The sequence below is a fragment of the Phalacrocorax carbo genome, chromosome 2 (assembly GCF_963921805.1).
Source record: "Phalacrocorax carbo chromosome 2, bPhaCar2.1, whole genome shotgun sequence".
Classification (NCBI taxonomy): Eukaryota; Metazoa; Chordata; class Aves; order Suliformes; family Phalacrocoracidae; genus Phalacrocorax; species Phalacrocorax carbo.
In genome coordinates this window covers 4938497-4961728 of record NC_087514.1, presented here as the reverse complement: position 1 = coordinate 4961728, position 23232 = coordinate 4938497, and the positions used below count along the sequence as shown (strand labels likewise).

General features: G+C 41.5%; 1 protein-coding gene across 6 annotated transcripts in view; it reads right to left on the bottom strand.

Annotated features, from left to right (window-relative positions):
* Positions 1 to 23232, bottom strand: part of PTK2 (protein tyrosine kinase 2) — a 233649-nt gene that overhangs the window by 116465 nt on the left and 93952 nt on the right. For all 6 annotated transcript variants that reach the window (XR_010371361.1, XM_064442021.1, XM_064442023.1 and 3 more), the window contains 2 exons: positions 13533 to 13699; positions 4577 to 4664 (listed from right to left, as the gene is read on the bottom strand). Coding sequence is in view for 5 of the 6 variants with exons in the window: in XM_064442021.1 (XP_064298091.1) it covers positions 4577 to 4664; positions 13533 to 13699 (255 nt within the window). In the remaining variant the exon portion in view is untranslated. The remainder of the gene's footprint in view (positions 1 to 4576; positions 4665 to 13532; positions 13700 to 23232) is intronic.

Genomic DNA, 23232 nt, shown 5'->3' with positions numbered 1-23232 from the left:
TCATTATATGAATGTTTTTAAAAGCTGTATTCTATCTTGATATGGCTTTCGCTCCTCACTCAGCTATTAAGGGAAAAGAGAGAAGCCTGTCTCCTTTATTTCTACCTCCCAACAGCCTTGTCACTAGAACAGAGGGAAAGGAAGACACTCGCAATGAATTTCACCAGTACTTATTTAAAGCAACTGGAAATGCTCCCAAAAAGTACAAGAAAAATAGGAAGTCTAATTTTAATTCCTTGAAAATCTCCAATTTTAAATTTTCCTTTTATACCCTTATGCTTCTTTCTACTGATTTTTTCTTGCAAAATGGTAAAAAGTCATACGAGAGAGATATCTTTATTCTTGAGGTTTACAGAACAGTCCACTGAACAAAAAGAGAAAAAAAAATTAGGTTACTTACTGATAAAGATTAACTTACAGTATTTTTACCCAGCTATCTTGAGCACTCCATGTTTAAGGTTTTAGGAGTGGGGTTAGAGTTCACTTTGGTTCAGATTTGGGTGTACGACACAACAGGACACAACTGAAGGCTGGCACATAAAACCTGTGCAGCAAGCGTTTGCCAACTGTGCAGACAACCATAAATCTGGCATTTCCCGATTTCTTAATACTTTAACCTCAGAATTCCAACAACACTGGGCGGGATCCAATTTGCCTAATTCAGCTGAAATTGTAAGCAGTTGGGCCCAGGGGAATAATAATACAGTTGATGACGTATCACCACCTAATGAAAGAAAAAAAAAAAAAAAAAGAAGACTACATCTCTGAAGACCTGCCATTCACTACCTTTGACACCTTCCAAACAGACCAGTTAAAAAAAAAAAATACAGTTCTAGCATAAGTCTGTTGATCAGAGCTCTCAACTGGGATGTAAACTGACATGTCATGACCACACAACTCCTCCAGTCAAGAGGAATGGCCTAAGCGTCAGCCTCTCCCCCATCTCAAGTCTCAAAGCTGAAGCGCAGCCTGGAACACAGATGCTTAAACAAACTGCATGGCATCAATATTACTATGACTAATTCTGACATTACAAACAAGTTGCGTGGCTCCCTTCCCTCTCACACACTAATTTTAATCTTTGCTGTACAGATTGCAAACCAGGGGCACTCTTATGAAAAGTCTCATTAAGTGCCCTGCTTTTATAGTTCCAATTAGAACAGCCTACGCCCGCTGCAGATGGCAGAATGACCGCCACCGATTACAAACGGCTGTACGTCAACCTACAAACAGTTCTGGTCATAGGTTCTTGATTTGTTCAAGACTCTCGAAAATAAAGAATATCCAAAACAAAGGTCACAGCATCCTTAAAATAGAATTAAGAAGAAAAGATTTCATGTATTAAGGCCAAGCTGAGAAGACTTAAATGCTTGCACCAATTTATACAGGGCAATGCACTCATTGAAGTGAATGGGAGTAGTCATGCATGTGAAGTCACAACCCTGTGCCAGTTTTCAGTTTAACAGCCTGGCAATTGTGGTTTGGGTTAACTGTGTGAATAAACTGTGTCTGTTGACAGCGATTAAGGTAGCATTTTGTTATCTTTACAAATGTTCAGTGCTTTTCTGAAAGATGAAGATCACTTGAGGATTCAGTACCTTACTCAAACTTTTATCTTCTTTTTCAACAATACTGCTGCTCTGCAACTCAAATTCAAGAAAATAATTCCATTTTCCAAAATCCATGGATAATGATTGGGTGACAGAGGTCATTTTGTTTCTTTTCCTTCTCCATGAACTTTTTAATTTGACATTATATATTTTTAATAAGCCAGACAACAGGTGTTTAGATGTCACCAAGTTAGTAATAGGTTCTCAGCCTCATCTTGAAAAGACAGATTTAGTCACAGGCAGCATCTGGTCCTCAAAAGTCTTTTTTCCTCATTTGTAACACACAAGACAGCAATGTATTTGAGTTTTAGATCTACAAAAGCCCAATTTGATTACAGAAGTGTTATTCCACTGGATTTTTAAAAAAATTCTGTAACTGGGTCCTACATTCATTATCTCTAACATAGTTATTTCTGCGCAGAAAGCTCCAGATAACTCTGTGTGCATGTATGATTTATGTACATTCTGTTGTTCTCACCTATATGCAACATGATGAATCTGGTTGTGAAGGTGAGGTGTGGTTATCAAAAGTGGATGTTAAAATGCTGCAGGAATAGACAATGAGAGAGGAACAGGATGTGAAAAATCATCTTTCCTTGTTTTCCTACATCCCCCTAATGTTTTAGGTCTGTTTTATGATGCAGGGCTATTGCTCAAATTCTTTCCTGACTTCTTTTCATAAGTCAGTGAGAATCCCTTAACACTTTACCAGATAAAAGAAATTGTCCTAATTTATTTACAAGGCCAAGAGACACTTCTACAGCAAAACAGAACCATGGACCCAGAATGACAGCTCTGAAAAGTTGTGCACCTCATTTCCATGACAACAGAGACCCAAATACCTTGCAGCACTCCAGAATGAAGAGCAGTGACTTCGGAAGAACTGGATTTTTCTAAATACCTCGTTATAAGGTGACAAGGGGAAGAGGAAAAAAATGGTATGGTGTGCGGAGGAGGAGACAAGAACCTTTGGTTTTCATTTTATGACAGAACTAGGATTCAGGGCATCGTCAGATACACGCAGCTGTCATCTTTGCATATCAGTTCCTGCTGACCTTCATAAGCCTTCTTGCTGTTCTGAGCCATTTGTATCTTTTTCTAATGACTTCCACAAATTTAGTAATAACTTATTTCTCAGAAAATGCTAAAAAAACCCACATTCCTCTGGCATTTTAAATTCCTTGCTTGAAAGAAGTCATTCTGAGGCACAAATGAGGATACTGCAGGCTTCCCAGCTCTTGGATAAGTAAATGATAGAGTTCAGGAAATTATTTCAGAGCTCACCCCCACATTTGCACCATGGAAAACACAAATCTCCTATGTTTAAAGCCAATACAAAGAAAGCAATTTGCTGATAAAGTAAGAAGGAACATGATTTTGTTGTTTCTAGAAGAACCCCTGGCAGTACTAAAAAGTTACCAACACCCAGACATTTTTAGGCTGAAACAAGCATGTCGCACAGATTAGTTAAACTAGAACGCTAAGTCCAGATAAGCACTGCACTAGAATTGTCTTCTAAGAAGTCAGCTCCATCATATACCAATACAAGAATTTCATCACACATTAAAAAAATTAAAAGGCATTTACCAAAGGCAGGAACGTGTGTGTACAATAAAGATATAAGACACTTAAGAAATTAGTGTGAGCATTTTAATTCTGTATTCTGCTTTCAGCTGAAATATTGGACAGAGTGGAGAATTATGTTTTCATCTTTTTAGAAACTTAAAAAGAAAATTTAATCAGAATTACTGTTTCCTGGTTCCTCATCTGCAAACGTGCCTGTTCACAAGGGCACAAGAGTGCCACGCTTTGGATCAGCTCCAGCTATACGCTAATTTTAAGGGATGTTGCTCAAGAAGTATGGTATGCCCCCCTAAGATCAGGATATTTTTGCATGGGGCAGAGACACAACAAAAAGAACAGTAGTCCACTGAAATAGTTTTCCTTGGTAGAATCCTTTGGAGTTTCAGTAACATCCTTTGACGCAACAAAATGCATCAGGTAAAAAAAAGTCCTATTTCAAAAACAAAACTGAGCTTTCCTGGTGTAGCTCTTGAGCTCTGCCATTTCAGCTGCCTTCACAAGCCCTCCTCCCTTACCCCTCACTCCCACCTTACCCCATCTCTATCATGAAAGTACTCCATAAAATGACTCCTTTAAATAATCTAGATTAAAACTAATCCTCCATATAGTAGTATAAACTATTGCTTAAATCTATGACATAAAAACATGTCTGGTTCACAAACTTGTCACCATTAGCAACACAAACTGCTTGGTAAGCACTAACAGTATTTCAGTATGGGAACACAGACATCACACCATCCAGACACTGGAAAAGATCCACCTAATGTGTAGCAAACAAGGCATTTCAGGTTTAAGATGCATGGATTCCTAAAGTTAGGAGATACCTTAACCCAGACTCCTCTAAAAGATACCTAGCCCAGACTCCTCTAAAAGATATCCCCATGAAGTTTTATGTTGAGCTTGACAGTCCAAAAGCAAATTAAATTATTTAAGTGAACAAATGAAGATTTAAGTGTTTAATTTATAGAAACCTTTACTATTAGTCAGTTTTACTGATCAGTAAGAGATACTCAAATCAATAAAATTACCTAGTAAGTGGAAAAAAAAACCATTCCGTGGTTGTAGCAAAACTGCCGGCTTATTTGCACTTACAAAAATCAATTCAGCAATGAAGAGTGAAATAATTCTAAAAAGCCAGCTGAACAACAGTAAATTTTGTCCGACTTAAGACGACAACTGCAGAATTACCTTGTCTTTGGAAAATATTCCTCACCACTTCTCAAGGAGAAAGACACCATGGGCTTCATGCCCCTTCTGCTTTATATATGCAACCTTAAATTTTACTAATTTCTGTTTCTGCAGTAACATGTTATCCACATAAACAAAGCCAGAATTTTCCAAACTGATGCCAGCAAAAGAAAACATAGTTGAACTGAACATACCTGCTGATAGAAAAAATTTAGAGTTGGTTTGTCCTCAGTGAACTGGTTTAGAAATCCTTTTGGTAAATATCGAATTCTCAATTCATATCTGAAAATCAAGAAAAAGAGAATTAAACTGGTGAGACAAAAATAATAATCAAGATTTCCTCACAAATAAAAGAAGTCTTCAAAGATTCTTAAAAGCAATGAAAAAAATTGAAACAAACTCAGAAAACTAAGGGAAAATTTCCTTTTCCAACTATGCAAAGAACTAAACTGGAATGCAGTACCTGACATTTCATACAGATGTTTACGAAGGACCTCTGTAACAGAAGCAAACATAAAACCCTGCTGCCCTCTCAAAGCTTCAGTGAGGACTGAAGCATCAGACTCGCAGCAGATAAGCTATCGGTCTAAATGCATGGAAAGGACGACCCCAATTAGGTGACAGCGGCAGATGAGCTGCCATCATCACTGACATGACACCCAGACAACAGCTTTTATCACAAGCATGGTACTTAAAACACAGATCCCACTGCTCCAAGTAAGAGTGGCAACCAGTGTTACTCACCAGGGAGCCACATCCTATGAACAAAACAAGGGCTTACTCAAGGGACATGACTCCCCTCCTTCTCTGATCAAGTGCTGCAATATTCACCTTTAAATTGTTCAAAAGGTTTTGAAGGCATTTCTCTGTAAAAAGGTTTCCTGCTTCCTCCTTCATTATCAAGATGAATGCAAAAGCTGAACGAACCAGCTTTCAACATGACAGTCATATCTTTCAAGTTAATAGTAGACCATGGAGTGTGGGAGATTCAAAATTAACATTGATCCATGACCTATACCAAATCTGTACCCCTTCTCAACCCCTAAACTTCTGCATCCAGTCCCTACATTTGCTGTTATTGCTTGTTCTGAGACAACAGAGCCCACGCTGTTTGACACAGTGCATGCTTCCTCCTCAAACCCACTCCTGCAATGAAATTCTGATAATACATGTCCTCATCCCTTTGGGTGTACCAATACAGCACATCCCAAGTACAAAACCCTTTACAGTCCTTCCCCAGAGTAAGTATATTTAACAATCTACTCGTGGTGGTAAGAGCAAATAATGCAAATTTTCAATCTGTTGGTTTCAGCAGGACAAGAGCTTCTTTTCAGCAAGTGATTTGGCTGCCTGCAATTGAGATTTATACAGGGGTTTAATAAAGAGGTACTAGGAGTTACTGCTGCTTCAGATTCCACCGCAAACAGAAGCAGCAGTATTCTTCTTTGCTTTAAAATCATTGAAAATACACCGTCCTGTCAGAAAACATTAAAATACGGAAACCATTTAGAAACTGTAAATGTGTGTACACAGACTATACAAACTAGGAATACTTGGAATGAAGCTTTTTCATAATGTGGCAAGTTTATTTCATAAAGGAAAATGCATGCTCAGTCTTCTTGTGCACAGAAAACATGTTCTTAAACTAAAAAGTCTTCAGACTGTAGAATATAAAAGAGAGGTGGAGGACACCTATAAAAGAGTAGATTTAGATTGGATGTAGGGAAGAAATTCTTTACTGTGAGAGTGGTGAGACACTGGAACAGGTTGCCCAGAGAAGGTGTGGATGCCCCATCCCTGGAAGAGTTCAAGGCCAGGTTGGGATGGGGCTTTGAGCAATCTGGTCTAGTGAAAGATTTTGCCTCCTGTGGTAGGGTGGTTGGAATGAGATGATCTTTAAAGGTCCTTCTCAAACCAAACCACTCTCTGATACGACAACACAGAGAAGTATAAACAAAAAAAAGAATCAAAGTCACAGTTAACTGGAATCATAGAATGGTTTAGGTTGGAAGGGACCTTCAGAGGCCATCTAGTCCAACCCCCCTGCAGTGAGCAGGGACATCCTCAACTAGATCAGGTTGCTCAGAGCCCTGTCCAACCTGACCTGGAATGTTTCCAGGGATGGGACCTCCACAACCCCTCTGAGCAGCCTGGACCAGTGTTTCACCACCTGCATTGTAAAAAACTTTTTCCTTCTATCCAGTCTAAATCTACCCTCATTTAGTTTATATTCATTACCCCTTGTCCAGTCACAACAGGCCTTGCCAAAGAGATTGTCCCCATCCTTCCTACAGTCCTCCTTTAAGTACTGAAAGTAAGCTCTCAGAAATTACTCGAAGGCACACAGAACCACCTTCTATTGCTGATCACTGCTTACATTTCACAATACATAGCAGATAGCCAGTTATTCAGTAAAATTTTAGACAGAAACCAAATTGTCCCTGCAAGCGTTTAAGTGCTAGGGAGAGAAAGCAGCCTGAGCACGCTGTCCAGAAGCAGAAAAGCAAAGCCTTCCCTATCACCTGCTTCTGCCATATCTCCTCAACTCTACTGTTGAATGCCACTGCAGAGACTGATATGAAATACAACAAATCTGTGTAAAAAATTACTTGTTTGCAGTTTTTTGGGCTCTATAACCCAGTGCATTTTAGTTGTCTTTCTATATTCTAAGAAGTTCAAGAAGGACGTGGAACTCCTTGAGCAAGTCCAGCAGAGAGCTACCAAGATGATGAGGGGGCTGGAGCATCTCCCTTATGAGGAAAGGCTGAGACGCTTGGGTTTATACAGCCTGGAGAAGAGAAGGCTGAGGGGGGAATCTCATCAACACCTATAAATATCTAAAGGGTGGGTGTCAGGACGATGGGACTAGGCACTTTTCAATAGTGCCCAACGACAGGCCAAGGGGCAATGGGCACAAGTTGGAACACAGGAAGTTCCACCTAAACATGAGAAAACACTCCTTCCCTGTGTGGGTGCCAGAGCAGTGGCACAGGCTGCCCTGAGAGGCTGTGGGGTCCCTTCCCTGGAGACATTCAAACCCTGCCTGGATGCAGTCCTGTGCCCCCTGCTCTGGGTGTGCCTGCTCAAGCAGGGGGTTGGACGAGATGATCTCCAGAGGTCCCTTCTAACTCCCACCATTCTATGATTCTGTGACTTCTGCATACTTGGTTTGTGTAAAAGACAGGACTTCTGGGGAACAGTTAATGGGCAAGGGATTTTCAATTATTTCAGTTATCTCAAGGCAAAGAATAAGAAGTTAGGAAGTGTACCTGCCCTAAGAAGTTGTATTGGGTGCCCAGGTGCTGGCAGTGGGGCTGCAGGGCCTCACTGTGAGGAGAGGCCGGGGCTGCCCCGTGCCAGGCACAGCCGGTCCCGGCCGGCTCCAGCAGCCCCACGGCAGGGCACAGCTGAGCCCCTCAGCCGAGCTGGGGGCACCGGGGGGAAACGGGCTTCAGAAAGGGCCAAAGGCAAAACATGGCACAGGAGGAGGAAGCCGAGGAGGGAGCAGCAGCAGAGGCACCCCCAGGTCGGAGGAGGAGGGGGAGGAGGGCAGGAGGCGGTGCAGGCTCGGAGCAGGGACCCCCCGCAGCCCTGCAGAGGCCCCGCCGGAGCAGAGACCCCGCCTGCAGCCCGGGGAGGGCCCCACGCCGCAGCCGGGGGATGTTTCCTGCGGGGGCTGCGGCCGTGGAGAGCCCAGGCGGGAGCAGGGGGTCCCTGAAGGGCTGCAGCCCGGGGAAGGGCCCGCGCGGGAGCAGGGAGGGGCGGCCGAGAGGGGCTGGGATGGGCTGACCGCAGCCCCCATGCCCACCCCTGCGCCCCTCGGGGTGGGGAGAGGAGTCGGGAGGGAAGGGTGAAGGGGTGGGTCTGGGGCAAAGGGAATGGTAGGAAGGTGTTTTAATGTTTGTCTTTGTTTCTCACTACCTGAAACTATTTTAACTGGCAATAAGTTAAATTTATTTTCTTGAATTTGAGCGTGTTTTGCTTGTGACCATACTTGGTAAATGATCTGTCTTTATTCTTGATGCACAATTTTTGTCATCCTATTTCCTCCCTCTCTCAGCAGTCAGCCACAGTGAACCCACCACAGGGGTATCAAGTGCCTGACCAAGGGGACCTTCTAAATCCTGAAAGGGAAGTATTATGATTCAATGCATGTGTTTCAGATATCTTATTTAATAATGGATGCTAAAGATGGGGTTGAATTTCCATACTATACAAATGAAAAGAATCCTTTATTTGGCCTCCCAATGTACTAAGAGCAAATGTTGCCTGAATACCAGTAGCCACTCCACACCACCTTTTTTCCCAATTTTTCATAAATCCGACAAGCCAACAGAGACCATTCAAGCCAGAAGAAATGCACATGGAACTGATCTCAGACCTTCAGCAGTATAAATATTGTCTCAATCACCCTGATCTAGACAAGGATGCAGTATACCTTTACGCTCTGGGAATAAAAAAACCCACATATAGAAAAATGCAATTTCTCTCTTTCCCAGAGACTTGTCGTCTTAACTGAGAAGCCATGAGAAGTACTGCTTATTGCAACAGGTTCTCATGAGAAAATCAGGTAAGGGACAGTCATTGAGAAGTGACCTTCATTACCTATTTATAACCTAATCTCTGACTACGCCGATGGGGATAAAGCAGCTGACTTCCAAAGGCCAACTCAGGAATGGGCTTGATTTTCAATATCATCTAAATCTACTGTCTTTGAAATGCAGCCAACTGATGGGGATGACAAGTCCCTTTCTCACAAGCTAGGTCCGCGTTTTGAACAAGTATTCCAGCTAATGATCACTTCCCTTATGTTTGATAAAACCAGGACACTACTATTCTACTTTCTGCTTTGCATCTATTCTGCAGTATAGATACTACCATGCACACACTGACACATATTATGGGCCTCCACTCAGACCTGCAGAAAGGTAGGCATCAATAGAGTTAACAAGTTGTATGGTGATGTGACGTGTCCACAGCATAACATACACTACTGAGGGATTCTAGGAGCTTCCCCTTCAGTAACAAGCACTACCTGGGCAGTTGGTGGAGCCAAAAAAAAAAAAAAAGGGTTATCCAACTCTTAATATTTTGTGGCACTGAAAGAAATAACCTCTCCAGTCCAAACCACTCGAGTTGCTTCCAGCAAGTTCTGATGCAGTTCACGTCAGCAGAAAGGAGATGAGATTCAAAAGGGCACATAAAGGAGGAACCTTGTGTGAATTCAACAAACTGAATCAGCTTGCTGAAGGATTAGACAAGCCTTAAGGTGCAGAGAAGAAAAGGGAAAGGACTGGATAGCTAGAAGCAAGGGAGAGAAGACGGACTGTGGAGAGTAAAGGTACAGAGGTTTTAGATCAACTTCGTCAACTCGTTACATCATTCTGCAGGCGGTCTGGCCTTTGTCAGTGCCAAGGCATTGGTATCGCGGCTACAAAACTTTAGTGCAGGACTGCTAAGCACTGGGGCATCTTCTGCCCGTTAGAGCCAAAGTATGAATGGCACCTGCTTACAAGGACCTGCTTTACCTACAGACCCTGAGTATAGCACCAGAAGATGTCTACCCAGTGAGAAACAATTTGTTACTTAAACCTCTTGATTCTCCCCTTGTGAGACAAAAAAAGACCAGCAGACAGAAGAATGCTTTGACAGAGCATTTTTAAGAGACAGAAAGGACAGCTGCTGTGACTGCTGTTGAAGGTTCAGTATTATCAAAAGTGACCAGGGTCGATGCTATGATTTAAGAGTCCCACGTCCTACTAACCCTAGTTCACCCAGCTGTACAGGGTAAAGATGAAGGTTAAGGGAGCAAGGCTCTGTAATCTTTCACCCTCGTGCCCTTGGAAACATTAAATCATTAAAACAGTAATACTACAAGTGAAGATTAACGTCTTCATTGAAAAGTGAGTTTAACGCATGCCCATGTCTGCCTAGCTAGCACAAGCAGTACGAGGAAACCCGAAGCAAGCAAATCCATGCCAGTCTTTTCTTCTACATGCCTTCCCGTAAAAAAAACCCTGGGATTTTGTTTGTATTTCACTTGTCATCTGGCATCATCTGGCATGCACATGTATACAGGCCTTCACAAAAGCAAATGCTTAAGGAAGAATTAGCCATTTATGCTACTGCAAGATAAACCTAACAGCAGCAGTGCTATCTCAGACTGCATTTGGAAGACTACAGTTATTCTAAAGCAACTGCATGGAACTAGAGTCAAATCATACAGTGCTTCTGTAGTGCTAAATCCTGCATAACTCAAACAAATAAGACAGTGTTACCCAATGTGACATACAACACAGCAGACTCCAGAATACTTATTTCCTGAACAAACTACCTCAAACAAATGAGCAAGCAGTTCCAATAATGAGAACTCTGATCATTTTTGGCACCATGATTTATACGCATTTGGAATTTTCTGATGCTGGACAGAATTATCCTTTTTTTGCCAGAGAATAAAATAAAATGGAAGAAGGATATTTGGTTTGATACAGTTAACTAGCGCAAACGTTCCCAAAGTAAATGTACAGTGAAGATGCAAGCGCACTCAATAAAAGGCTCCTATGTGACTTTTAGCACCGATCTTTCTTGTTTGTAGGAAAAAATGAAGTATTAGGTCTTCACTGATTTCTATTTAAAACAAATAATCAAAAACCCCACCCAAGGTAGTTCAAATACAAACCTTTTTATAGCAAGAAGGTGATCAAAGTAGTATATAAAGCAAACATGGGGGGGGCGGGGGGGAAGAAAGGAAGACTTCCAGTAAGCAGTGATTTCCTGTTCATCATTTGCGACATGGTTGAGGTTATCCACTGGCAGTTTGGCAAAGCTAAATTGTGTGTGCTCCTGCAACTGAACTGTTCGACGTAGGAAGAGGGAAGAAAATTTGAAGTGACAGAATTTTGGGTGACCTTGTTACCCTGCAGTCTGCTATTATTTACTCTTCCTAGGCTCTAATTACAGCTATGTCATCTGAAGCAGAGTCATATCCCTATTTCTCCCCTTCACTAGCCCATCCTCTGCAGGATTATAAACAGCACACCACCAAACAGAAGCCGCATAGATGGGAGACAGATTTTATTCTGGCAACTTTTGTGTACAACCTACTGACAATCAGTGTAACTCTTAGTATTTGGATTAGTCCAGGAGAATAGAATGCCTGAGATCTAATTTCTGAACACTGAATATACAGACCTTTTAGTTTAGATTATTTTTAAAAAATTCACATGAGGATAAGTTATTCGTTTATTAACACTGTAGGAAGCTTTTAATATAAGAACCATTCCAAGCCTTCTCTCCCTTTACTAATCTAACTATTTTTACAAGTACTGTCATATGATCTTAAACACTCTGTGTTATGGTATTACAAATATGACAGCAGTGTTTTTATTATGCACAGTAAATCTCCATGGGTTTAAAAGGTATGTCAGGCTGCATGTGTTTGATAAAACATTAAATGACACTCTGGAAAGGTATTGAATAATTTACATCTTGCCACAGCTCTTTCACGAGCATTTTATATAATTCCTTTCCACAAACTTCAAAAACAATCATCTAACTTTGCTTTTACAACTGATTAACTTTGTTCTGCGACGTGTACAATGCAAGCTGCACCGCCTAATAAAATTGGAACTGACACTTGTACACTGTGTAACAAATTTCCGTAGCATAAGTTATTCGCCTCGTATACGCAGCACTACTATCACGGAAAGGATTCAGGAATCCCCTGCTTCCTAAGCTGTGATTTCGTGGTATTATCAATGAAAAACTCCTTGTATGGTATGGAAGGAAAAATATTGATGTACGTCCCAGAAACAATAAAGTATAACATGCACAGAAGAGAACGTGCAACATATCTGAAACAAGTTTTAAGCACTCCTGATTTATTCAAATTTGTTGCATTTGCTAAAATCAGGCCTCTAAAGAGAATTTATAAACTGAAGAATGCCAACCGTGACATCTGCTAGTACGTAACAACTCCATTTGCAAGAAATTAAGTATGAACTATTACAGTAATTCTGCAGATGATATGTGTACGCCTTTAAAATAAGCAGCAACTTTTGCACAAATTGCAGTTACGAACATAAACCACAGAAAAACATGCACAAATCCCCTACAATGAACTAGTAGCCAGAGTAATCTATTTTTCTGGCGTCCCACGTGAGTTTAGTACTATATTTGGTTTAATGGTGTTTTAAAAATCTGAGCTGCCCATCTTCTCTAGTAGACTATTGTGTCTTTCTGCAAATAAATTTTAGCTTCCTCTTGTCTTTTCACCAGGAAAGTGGACAATCTTTCCCTTCCTCCTTCCTCTTCTCCAGCCTACATCCTCTCCCAAGCGTACACCATCAGCTTCCTCTGCTAAAAAGCTGAAGAAAACTCAACTTGCAACAGAGCACAGGTCATCAACTACTACTTTTAATCAACTAACTGGTACCATGAAAATATCTCAGCAAATATAGTTAAGGCTATGAAAAAAAAAGCAAGTTCTGCAGTTACCCTTCGATTGTTCACTGCTCCTAGAATAACCGAAGATCCCAGTTAGAAGGAAAGCAGATTTCACTCATCACTCCGGGCCTCAACTCATTATCCAATAGTTTTACAACTGAGAAGTTTTACAGCTGCGGAGTGAAAAACTGATCTATTAACTGCATTTCACTCTTTTCAAATTATATTTCTCCTACTCAGTCTGCATCTAAATGTAACCAGTACTTAACAATATTTTCTTGTTTTCATTTAAATAACAAGATACATCCTTTAGAATTTTCAGCAGTGTGTGTATACCGCAAATAGGAATAGGATTCCTGTCCTAAAACTTTTAAGAGAGACAAAACCTGAGGTGGGGCTGGTTCACTAGATGTCCTCAAAAACCTGCAAAACGTGTGATACAAACGACTAGGAGATTTCTGCTCCTATTTTATGCCTCCTCAAAGTTCTGGGTTACACTTATCTGTTCTCAGCTTGCAGGAAACCCCTTACAACAACAAAAAGCATTCTTCACCGCTTACAGCTCTTTGATGTGAAAAGTTGTGGGTCTCTATTCCACCACAAGAGGATCTTTCTTAGTAAAGCAAATTATAGAGTTGTTTTTTATGACAAGGCAAAGAGACTTATATGACTCGATTTTGACACTGAACAGCTTTATACTCTTACTTCCATTCTTCTGGAGGGTGGGCTAGTTCAAATTTCTCTCTCACGTTGGACACCCCCATGTCCAGATGTAGCCAGTGAATCTCCTCAGACTGCAGATGACTGAGCCGTAATCCATAGCAGGCCACATTTTTCACTTTGTGACTGTCCACAATCTTCTGAATTATGCCCTAAAACAGAGAAACATACACTTACAAGCTGTAAAAAACAATATATTTTTTTCTAAAAATGCTACAGTAAGGCTTTAAAATGTAACAGTGTCATACCCTATACAGAATACTAAGCAATAAATCAGATACCACCTTTATTAAGAATACCTAACATGTTCAGCTGTAAGCTGTTTCAGACATTTACAATTTCTGAAGTTTTACCTGCATGGCTTCCAAAACACCAGCAAATATGTTTCCATGCATCTTATCAGAATCAAGCCACTATTTCCTCTATGTAAAACAGAATAACACAAAAGCCAAAATATAGAAAGCAGATTTGTGGATGAAAGCAAGAATATTTGTTCAAAAAAAAAAAACCACAAACCAAAACAACCCCAACTACCGGCCTTTAAAAGTCACTTCATCTACAGTTGGAAAATTGCCTCAAGACTTTCATCCTATTTACTGCCCCAGTAGCCAGGATTTGGTAGGTCACGTCACAGTCCCTTGGTTTCCTTCTCCCTCCTCCCCCCACTCATTTTATCCTGAGATTCCACACAGATCCCTTATAAAATGATGAAAGAGACAGTTATATGGGAAGGTTCTCAAGCAAAACAAACGTCCTACTTGTTTGTCCTGAGGTAAATTTTATAGTTTGAGAATCTCTTGCCCAAGAAAGGAACCTTTCAAACAAAAAAATCACAACCTAAAGGTCTAACTAAAATGCTATATGTTAGTAGACCATGGATTAGCAACGTCTCATGTGCAGCACACCAGGCTGTCCCTCTCTTATCTAGATTAGAAAGTCAGCAGGAGATCACACAGAGAGCACAGCAAAGCCTCACAACCCAGTAGAAGGTAAGGCTTGTCTCTCTGCAAGGCGGCAGATCCCTGCCAGTACAGAGTTTATGGCTCAGCAGGAGCACAGGCTATCACTGCTCCCAGACACTTCTTCCAGGAATTCATAGTAATTTGCTTCTGACCCTGTCACTGTCTGGAAATTTGCTACTAAAAATGCTCATGTGTGAGTGTGTGTATACACAGACATATATATGCACACATACATATACATATGCACACACTTGTATACATACATAGATACACAAGCTGCTGATTCTCACCCAGAATTTCAGAAAATACCAACATGTAGCCAACAATACGTTCTACAAGAGCCAGAGGTGGGCTACTGGAGTGAGTCAGGCAAAAGGTATTTTTACAGGATAACATAGTTTCCTAAAATCTATTATTTTATGTTCCAAGGAAATTGTTTAAGACCCTCATTCTGCAAATTAAGCAAGCAGAAAACTAACTGCAGAAAGAGAATGAAGCACTAAATATGAATAGAGGGGGAAGATAACACACGTAGGAGTGGAATCATGCTTTTGGTGAGGTGATAGTGAGCTGTTAGATCAGCTGTTAGATCTTCTCAAACTGAAACCTTTAAATAATCTTCCAGAAGCAATACAGTGGATTGTTAAACATACAAAAAAAAAAATCAAGCCTACAAGAAGGAAACAGAAGCCATGTTTAGTAAGTTCACAGAGCCTGACTCAGACGAGGTTCCATCAAGCTCAGCACCCTGTCTCCAACAGCAGCAGTATGAGCATCCTCAGAAGCATCATTTACTTCAGTACCAGCAGTGCCTCCCAACACCCTCGTCGCCTTCCATGCCCATGAGCCCGAAATCCCCTGCTGAGAGGATGACAAGCCCTGCGCTTAAAGGAAGGTGGACACAAATGACAAAGCATGCAAGATGCTTGCGGAGGACCATATCATGTGGGAGTAAGACTTCAAAACACACTGGCAACTCAAAGTTTTCAAGTGGCATTACCAGCTGGCAGCACCACACAGACCAAGCAGAGGCTGCTGAGTCCTGGCAGCCAGAATGTGCCCAAGTTGCTGGGACAAACGTCTGACGCAAATGAAGGTAACCTCCCTGCTGCAGGTGCATTGGTAAAACAACTGAAGGAAGAACCCCAGTGGCCACAGTTGGATGCCAGGGGAAGAGGCGACACCAGGCAAGCACATAGACACTTCCCCTAAGTGCTCTCCCAGCCGCTGACTATTTTTAGCTGAGTGGATTTCCTGAGCCAAGCATTGTTTCTGTCATTCATCAACCTTCAATGAAACTCTTCCAGTTACTCATCCTGTCTCCTCTTAAAGCAGTTAACTTTTTGCAACCTTCCCCAGTGAGTGACAACGATCTCTTATCAGGTCAGCGAACAGCTTCAAATCTGAATTAAGCATATTGACCACAGCATACAGAAATTTGTTAAGTTTGTTTCTTGCCTGTATTTAAAGGTCTTTGTATCAACTACTGCAAAGAAGTTGCCTGTATCCTGGGAAACACATAACCACCACCAAGTACTCTCAGAAGTGGCAGAGGCACATTTAACCCTCTTCTTCACCCAAAGGCTTTACTAACTAAGCAGAGATTGTCCTAACATTTTGGCAGGCATGCTCTCCTCTGAAGGGAACCGCCAGCTTTTCTATATGCGTGCAAACAGGGGAGGTTCATTCTTTTTCACCTCTTTCTGCACCCTGCATAGCATCCACGACATGCAGTGGTCATTTTTGGAAACCCATCCATTCCCCCATCTCTGATGCTGTTGGTTAATAATGAAAATTGGGGTACATGTTCTTAAACAAGTTATGCCTGCTGTGATAAAAAATGGCTTTGGAAAGAAAAAAAACATTCAGGCAAAATTATCTGTGACCATGAACCACCAAGAATACTGATGCATAAGGCTCAGCTGAAACCATTAGTATTTACTCTGAGATGTCCAGCTTGATTCTTTCCTCAATCGCTCTGATTTTCAGGTTGGGATTTCAAAAGGACTGAACAAGTCAGACGTCTTAATTGCCACCAAAAGCAAATGAGATTTTTAAGCCTCTATCCCTTTTGTACCATCATTCAATTCTAAACCTACCACAGAACCAGAAGTAATGACTAATTAAAAAGTAAATGTATTCTCTAACTTATTTATGAAAGGTACCCTCTTCCTTCTGGCCAGGTAGTTGGTGTCACCCCAAGAAAATAATTAGCACATACTGCAACTCAAGAAAAAAAAATTCAACATAAACATTAAGGAGACAGCAGCATTGGTGCAAAGGAGGTAAAATGCAAGTGTTTGAAAATACATTCTAAAAACTGATGTATACCCAGGAAGGAAGACGTGATGTTTTATGCAAAAGAAACACTTTCTTTTTTGTTTTTAGGAATGCCACAGAGCTCATTCCAGATGCTAACAAACCACAGAATAAAAAAAAAAGAATACGGAGAAATAAGGAGATGTGGCAATTAAGACACACAAAATGGCTTGTCTGCAGGGGAAGACTCACAAGTAAAACATCTATTTGCTTATTTACTGTTTTATTAATAAACCAGAGAAGGTGAATTTTAAATATTTAGAGCCACACCTGCACTCAACATAAACCAGCACCACAACAGCGCGGTTCACTCAGCCACACGAACTCTCACCAGGGGAAGCACAGCATATAAACAGTATAGTAAGTTCCCATAAAGCAGGACAGGGTTTGTTTTATCTGGCTGCTACTTCCAAACAGTACAAGATTAATCTCCAAGACTCACACTGGCACTGCAGCCATAATCGGGTCAGTGTATTTAACTCCAGTCGGGTAGTAAACAACACGTAGAATCTCCTCAGGTTCTGGACAGCCTCCACAGACCAAGTGGAGACATTTGGAGTGTCAAACAAAGCCACTGCCATCGTTCCAGGATGGGTGACAGCTTCTCTGTTTTTCATGGTCGCAACGTGAGGGGCCTTGCCAGAAGCACGCCTGATGTCCTTCGTGGTAGTGATCAGAATGCTTAATCAGAAGTTTCCAGACAAACAATTTAACTGCTTAACCACTGCACAATAGTGACTAAGACATCCCGCTGAGGTACGTCATGGCAATCTTTTAACTGGAAGCATAGCCAAAGACATCTGAAATCTCTCAGACGTGACTACAACCACCCTCTTAGCTCATGAACCCCCTCAGATGCATTCTTGAGTGGAAAACACAGGTAAGTAACACCACAGTTTCAATACGATTACGAACTTATGACCTCAAATTAATACAGCTGGAATTACTGACAGGAGAGCTTGACTCCAGGAGAAGCCTACTCCAGAACAAGATTTCACTTCGAGTGTACACAGGATACCTACATGAATATAAATTTCTACAAGGAGATTTCATGTGTCTATTGTAATTTTCATAAATACCTACAACCGTAAGGAAGTCACACAACTATATGCCAGTTGAATGCTGTTTACTGTAATCACCTTGACTTTAGTTAGGCTTCCAGAGCTAACATTTGAATATGATCCGAGGGCTGGAGCACTGCTTCTTTGAAGACAGGTTCACAGATTTGGGGTTGTTCAGCCTGGAGAAAAGGCGGTTCTGGGAGACCTTACTGCAGCCTTTCAGTGCTCAAAGGGGGCTTATAAGAAAAATGAGGACAAACAGTTTAGCAGGGCCTATTATGACAGGGCAAGGGGTAATGGCATTACACTGAAAGAGGGTAGATATAGATTCAATATAAGGAAGAAATTCTGTACTGTGAGGTTGCCCAGAGAAGGTGTGGATGCCCCATCCCTGGAAGTGTTCAAGGCCAGGTTGGATGGGGCTTTGAGTAACCTGATCTAGTGGAAGGTGTCCCTGCCCATAGCAGGGGGATTGGAACGAATCATAGAATCCTAGAATTATTAAGGTTGGAAAAGACCCCTAAGATCATCAAGTCCAACCCTCAACCCAACACTACCATGTCTCCTAAACCATGCCCTGAAGTGCCATGCCTACATGTTTTTTGAACGCCTCCAGGGATGGTGACTCCACCACCTCTCCGGGCAGCCTGTTCCAATGCCTGACCACTCTTGCAGTGAAAACATTTTTCCTAATATCCAATCTAAACCTCCCCTGATGCAGCTTGAGGCCATTTCCTCTTGTCCTATTGCTAATGACTTGAGAGAAGAGACCAACACCCACCTCGCTACAAGATCCTTTCAATGAGTTGTAGAGGTCTCCCCTCAGCCTCCTCTTCTCCAGGAAAAACAACCCCAGTTCCCTCAGTCACTCCTCATAAGAGCTGCTCTCCAGACCCTTCATCAGCTTCACTGCCCTTCTCTGGACATGCTCCAACAACTCAATGTCCTTCTTGTAGTGAGGGGCCCAAAACTGAACACAGTATTCTAGATATGGCCTCACCAATGCCGACTACAGAGGCACAAGACGATCTTTAAGGTCCCTTACAACCCAAACCATTCTATGATTCTATCATATACATCTGAACATAAGCTAGTACAGCTGAGCAAAAAAGAATGGTAAGCCCTTAGAGAAATTTCATCAATTATAGCTAAGTGATAGGTCACTTTTCACTCCCTTTAACCCAGAGGGAAGAAAAAAAAAGCTTTTTCAGTTGCTAGAAAACTGGATAGCACTCATTTTTACTAATTTGTCTACAGAAACCACAGATATTCAACATAGCTAATTTGAAAAATAGATTAGTATTTGTCCTAAATTAGAAGAATGTGTCCAGAAATAGAATTTACAGTACTGTGTGTGTAGGAGGCTGCTGAAAAATCAAGAACAGACCAGAGAAATGTCAAAAGGCGAAGGATACTCTAGGCTCCCCCAGTATCTATCAATAATACCTTGTGCTTCTGTAAATTAGTGAAAATTAATTGCTTGCTTGTAAATTAACAAAGCTGATGTGCTACTATGAATAAATTGAAGTTGGAATAATATACTCCCAGTGTGACTACAAACCTAATTTCCCTTTTTAGTAGGAAGGAGAAAGTGTCTTGCACTAGAAAAAGTCTCGAAGTAGCACCTCTGACATAGGAACATGGTGTTAATGTTCGTGAAGCACTTCAAATATGTCATTTGCTATTTATATATCGAGCATTATAACTCCCGATGAGAGATTTATATGGAGAACTTAAATGAAGAGTTGGACAAAAGCAAACTACAAAACTCTGATGGAAATTAATTTAAAATTTCCATAAAAGAAAACTCCATGCCCTCACAACACCAAAACACAGGTTGTCCTCTGGTGACACTATGGCTGACATTGAAAGAGAAAAGCCCACATCCCCCTTTTTCTCATTATCATGCTGCTGTTTCTCTCCTGTACTGACCCCGCAAACACATTTGTGCAGCACATGATAAACTAGATTGGGGAACTGATCCAGCTGAACGAGAACACCGCCACAGAAGCCCAGCAACAAGTATGTATTGACACTATGGCCTGAAAACACGTTGTTCGGGTGCCTAGGATTTTGTCACCGTGCAAGCCGACAGACACCATCAACTAAGGAAAACACACACGTATATGCCTCAGCAGCTTTCACACTTAAGCCATACTCAGGTAGTCACCCACAGTGCCTCCCCACATCTGCACGTCATTCCACAGGGAACCTCTGAGCTCACGCCGACAGCACTGACAAACACACAGCCCGTATAGCTGTGCTTTCCAGTCTCCTTGGCTGAACCAGCACACTTCTGATCCTACTGCACACTGGTATAGCTTCCTAAATAAACATAACAGTATTTTAAATGTTGGCAGTAAGTTTAGTTTTCCAGCAGCTTAACATACAGAACTCACTATCCCCTATCCTCAGTTGCACTTGCGAAGTCTAGGAGTTTCCTTGGATCCAGGCCTGTAAACTCTAATGCAGGATGTGCTCTTCACTTGAGGGGGAAGTGCTGATCTCTCTCTGGTAACAGGAATGAAGCTGCTGCAGGGGAAGTTCAGACTAGACATTAGGAAAGGTTCTTCACTGAGAGGGTGGACAGTCACTGGAACAGGCCCCCCAGGGAAGTGGTCATGGCACCAGGCCTGTCAGAGTTCAAGGAGCAGCTGGATGATGCTCTTAGTCATATGGTTCAGTTTTTGGTAGTACTGTGAGGAGCAGGGAGTTAGGCTCGATGATCCTTATGGGTCCCTGCCAACTTGAGATATTTGATGATTCTAAGTGACTCAAAGCCACCTGTGGACCTAGGTGTTTTCAGAAAAATGTCAAAGAGCTGTTTATATTGTTCTTAAAAAGTTATTTTACAGGTGTGTCTCATCCAAGGATATAAAGAGTATTCTGCACAAGCACAACGGGCATTCTAAAGACCAAGGGTATTTCTGTCTGCTACAATTAGTCTGGATATCACAGTCTACCGTCTTTTTTATACTGCTCATATTAGCAAGTCCATAGTTTTGAGTTCTTGGGGCTTTTTTCAAGTTTGCAGAAGGAAGGCATGTATTAACTAAAAATACAACCATCCCTTGTCACCTGTTATAAGGCATGTAGGCATGCAGCGTAAAAAAGGAAAGGGGGGGGGAAAAGGTAAATGGTACCTATTTTCTAGGTCTCGTGCTAGATCATGATTGATTTTATACATTTCTACATGTATCTAATTGATGTTAGACTTATGTGCACGCCAGTCTGCTTCTGCACATCAAAAAATTCTACTGCCTCAAAGCATAGATATTGTTTTATACATATAGAAAGTAGATTTGGATATGTAACCATTGCTGTATACAGCAGATTTCTGTAACACCAGAAATAATTATCTGGCATGGTTTTGAGTTCTGCTAGTGTTCACAGGCTCTTCGCACTGAACGTCAAAGAACTTCATGTGAACAACCTGGAATCCCTGTACCATATTATCACATGAATCATAAGGAAGAGAAACCTAGTAGACAAAAAAATTTCCTGTACAGTAAGTTTGCCTTCTCCTTTACAGATAGCAGTTGATACATTAGAACACCCCTACCACATGCCCAATCCCCTATAACTCTTCAAGCTATCTGCTTGGTTTAGGAGGAACCAGGAAGCAATGCGGTTTATCTGGCCCATTCCACAGGTGGAAGGCAGCACATTCAACTTCTGGCTACCTGGTAGTCAATCAGAATCAGTATTGTGTATAACAGTTCTGCCCCAGACTAGCCACAGCATCCACTACCTTCATCCAGATATTGGATCAAAATAAGGCAGGTTTGAAAAGGGGGAAGACTTGGAAGACAGAGATGAAGCTGAATGGATAGAATTGTGGCTAGAAGTTAGTCTTCTCAGTGACCAAGGGTCAGACTGACACGCCTCTTGCCCTTTTTCAAGACAGGCAATATCTTTCAGAAGTGTTTGGAAACCAGGAATGCTGCAGTGGATGATGAGGGATGCTCATAAATAAGCCTTTTAATAGGCTATTCTTTGGTGGTGCAGTAACACTGCAGGTCTGAGCAGTGCCAGCATAAGCAGGCATTTCCTTTCTTCCTCCAGTTTTCTTGATTTTGTCATTCTCTGCAAGACGATGCAGCTAACAAGACTGCAGAACTGATCTGGATTAAAAACAATGCTACAACAATCATTCATTTTAACTTGGACTGAGTTCACGAACCAGTCACAACACCTATGCCAACACAACTAAGGTGGCAGCATGAGGAAACAAACAACGAGAAGGAAGCTGGCACTGCTGCCAGAAGAAATACTTGTCTAACTAGGGCATCATTTGAGTTGTAGACCTTTGCACTAGAGGCTCTTTCCATTCCTCCACCACAAACTCCAATCAAATACTCAGGTGTCCTGTATTAGTGGGTAAAAATACAGCAATGATTCATACAGCATGGAAATACCTGCAAAAACTCAAGAGCCTAATGTAGACAAACCTGGAAGGAACAGAAATACTGCAAGAACAGGTAGCCAACCCAGGATAAAATACAGACACTACAGGATGGACTAAGACAAGCAAACTGCAAGCAGTTTGGGAAGATAAAAACTGGATATGCACAGAAGGGGAGAATCAAACAGGAAAAAAGCAAGCAACAAATACTAACAGAGCAATGCAGTTTAAACTGCTTTAGTAATGTCTCAGCTGAACGTGCTGCAGCCCTTATCTGCTTCTAAAAATCTCAAATTAGGGAACTGGCTGGAATACCCAGTCTTCCAACCCTGCAGCCATGCCTTCGACCTGGTCTTTTTCCCTGATGTAAGGACAGGACACAGCCAAGGCGTGCCCCTTGCCTTCAAAAATTTTTGGGCCCATTAAATTAGATATATCCTCATCCTTAGCTAATCATGTTCTTGTTTTCTTCAACTTTGAGTTCTTATTCTGTCAACATTAAAGAAGCTGACATTTTGAGGAGATACTGCATAAAAAAAGGGAGAGAAAGACATCTGAATGATGAACAGGCTAAAACAGCCTTGAACATGGTATTTGTCAGACTTCTAACTGTGCTTCTCTCTAGCTCAAAAAATGAGGACAAAGCTGACAGCCAGAAGTTTTAATGCTATTAATGTTAATGTTATTTCCACAGAAATAATGCCATCTTTACTCCTCACACCTACTATTCAGGAATCAAGGATAAGCTTTAAAGGTTAGAAGTTTAAAAGAAGGTGTAATGGATGCAAGCTGGGCACCTTTAGGGTGGGAATGCAGACCACAGAGCAGAACTGCACTTCACTGAAAGCCATCTCTAAGGGCTCACGCAAGGTTTCCAAATGTCTGTTTTCTAAAAAACCCAACCCTTCCCTACTCCCTCAATCTGCTAAATGCAGTGC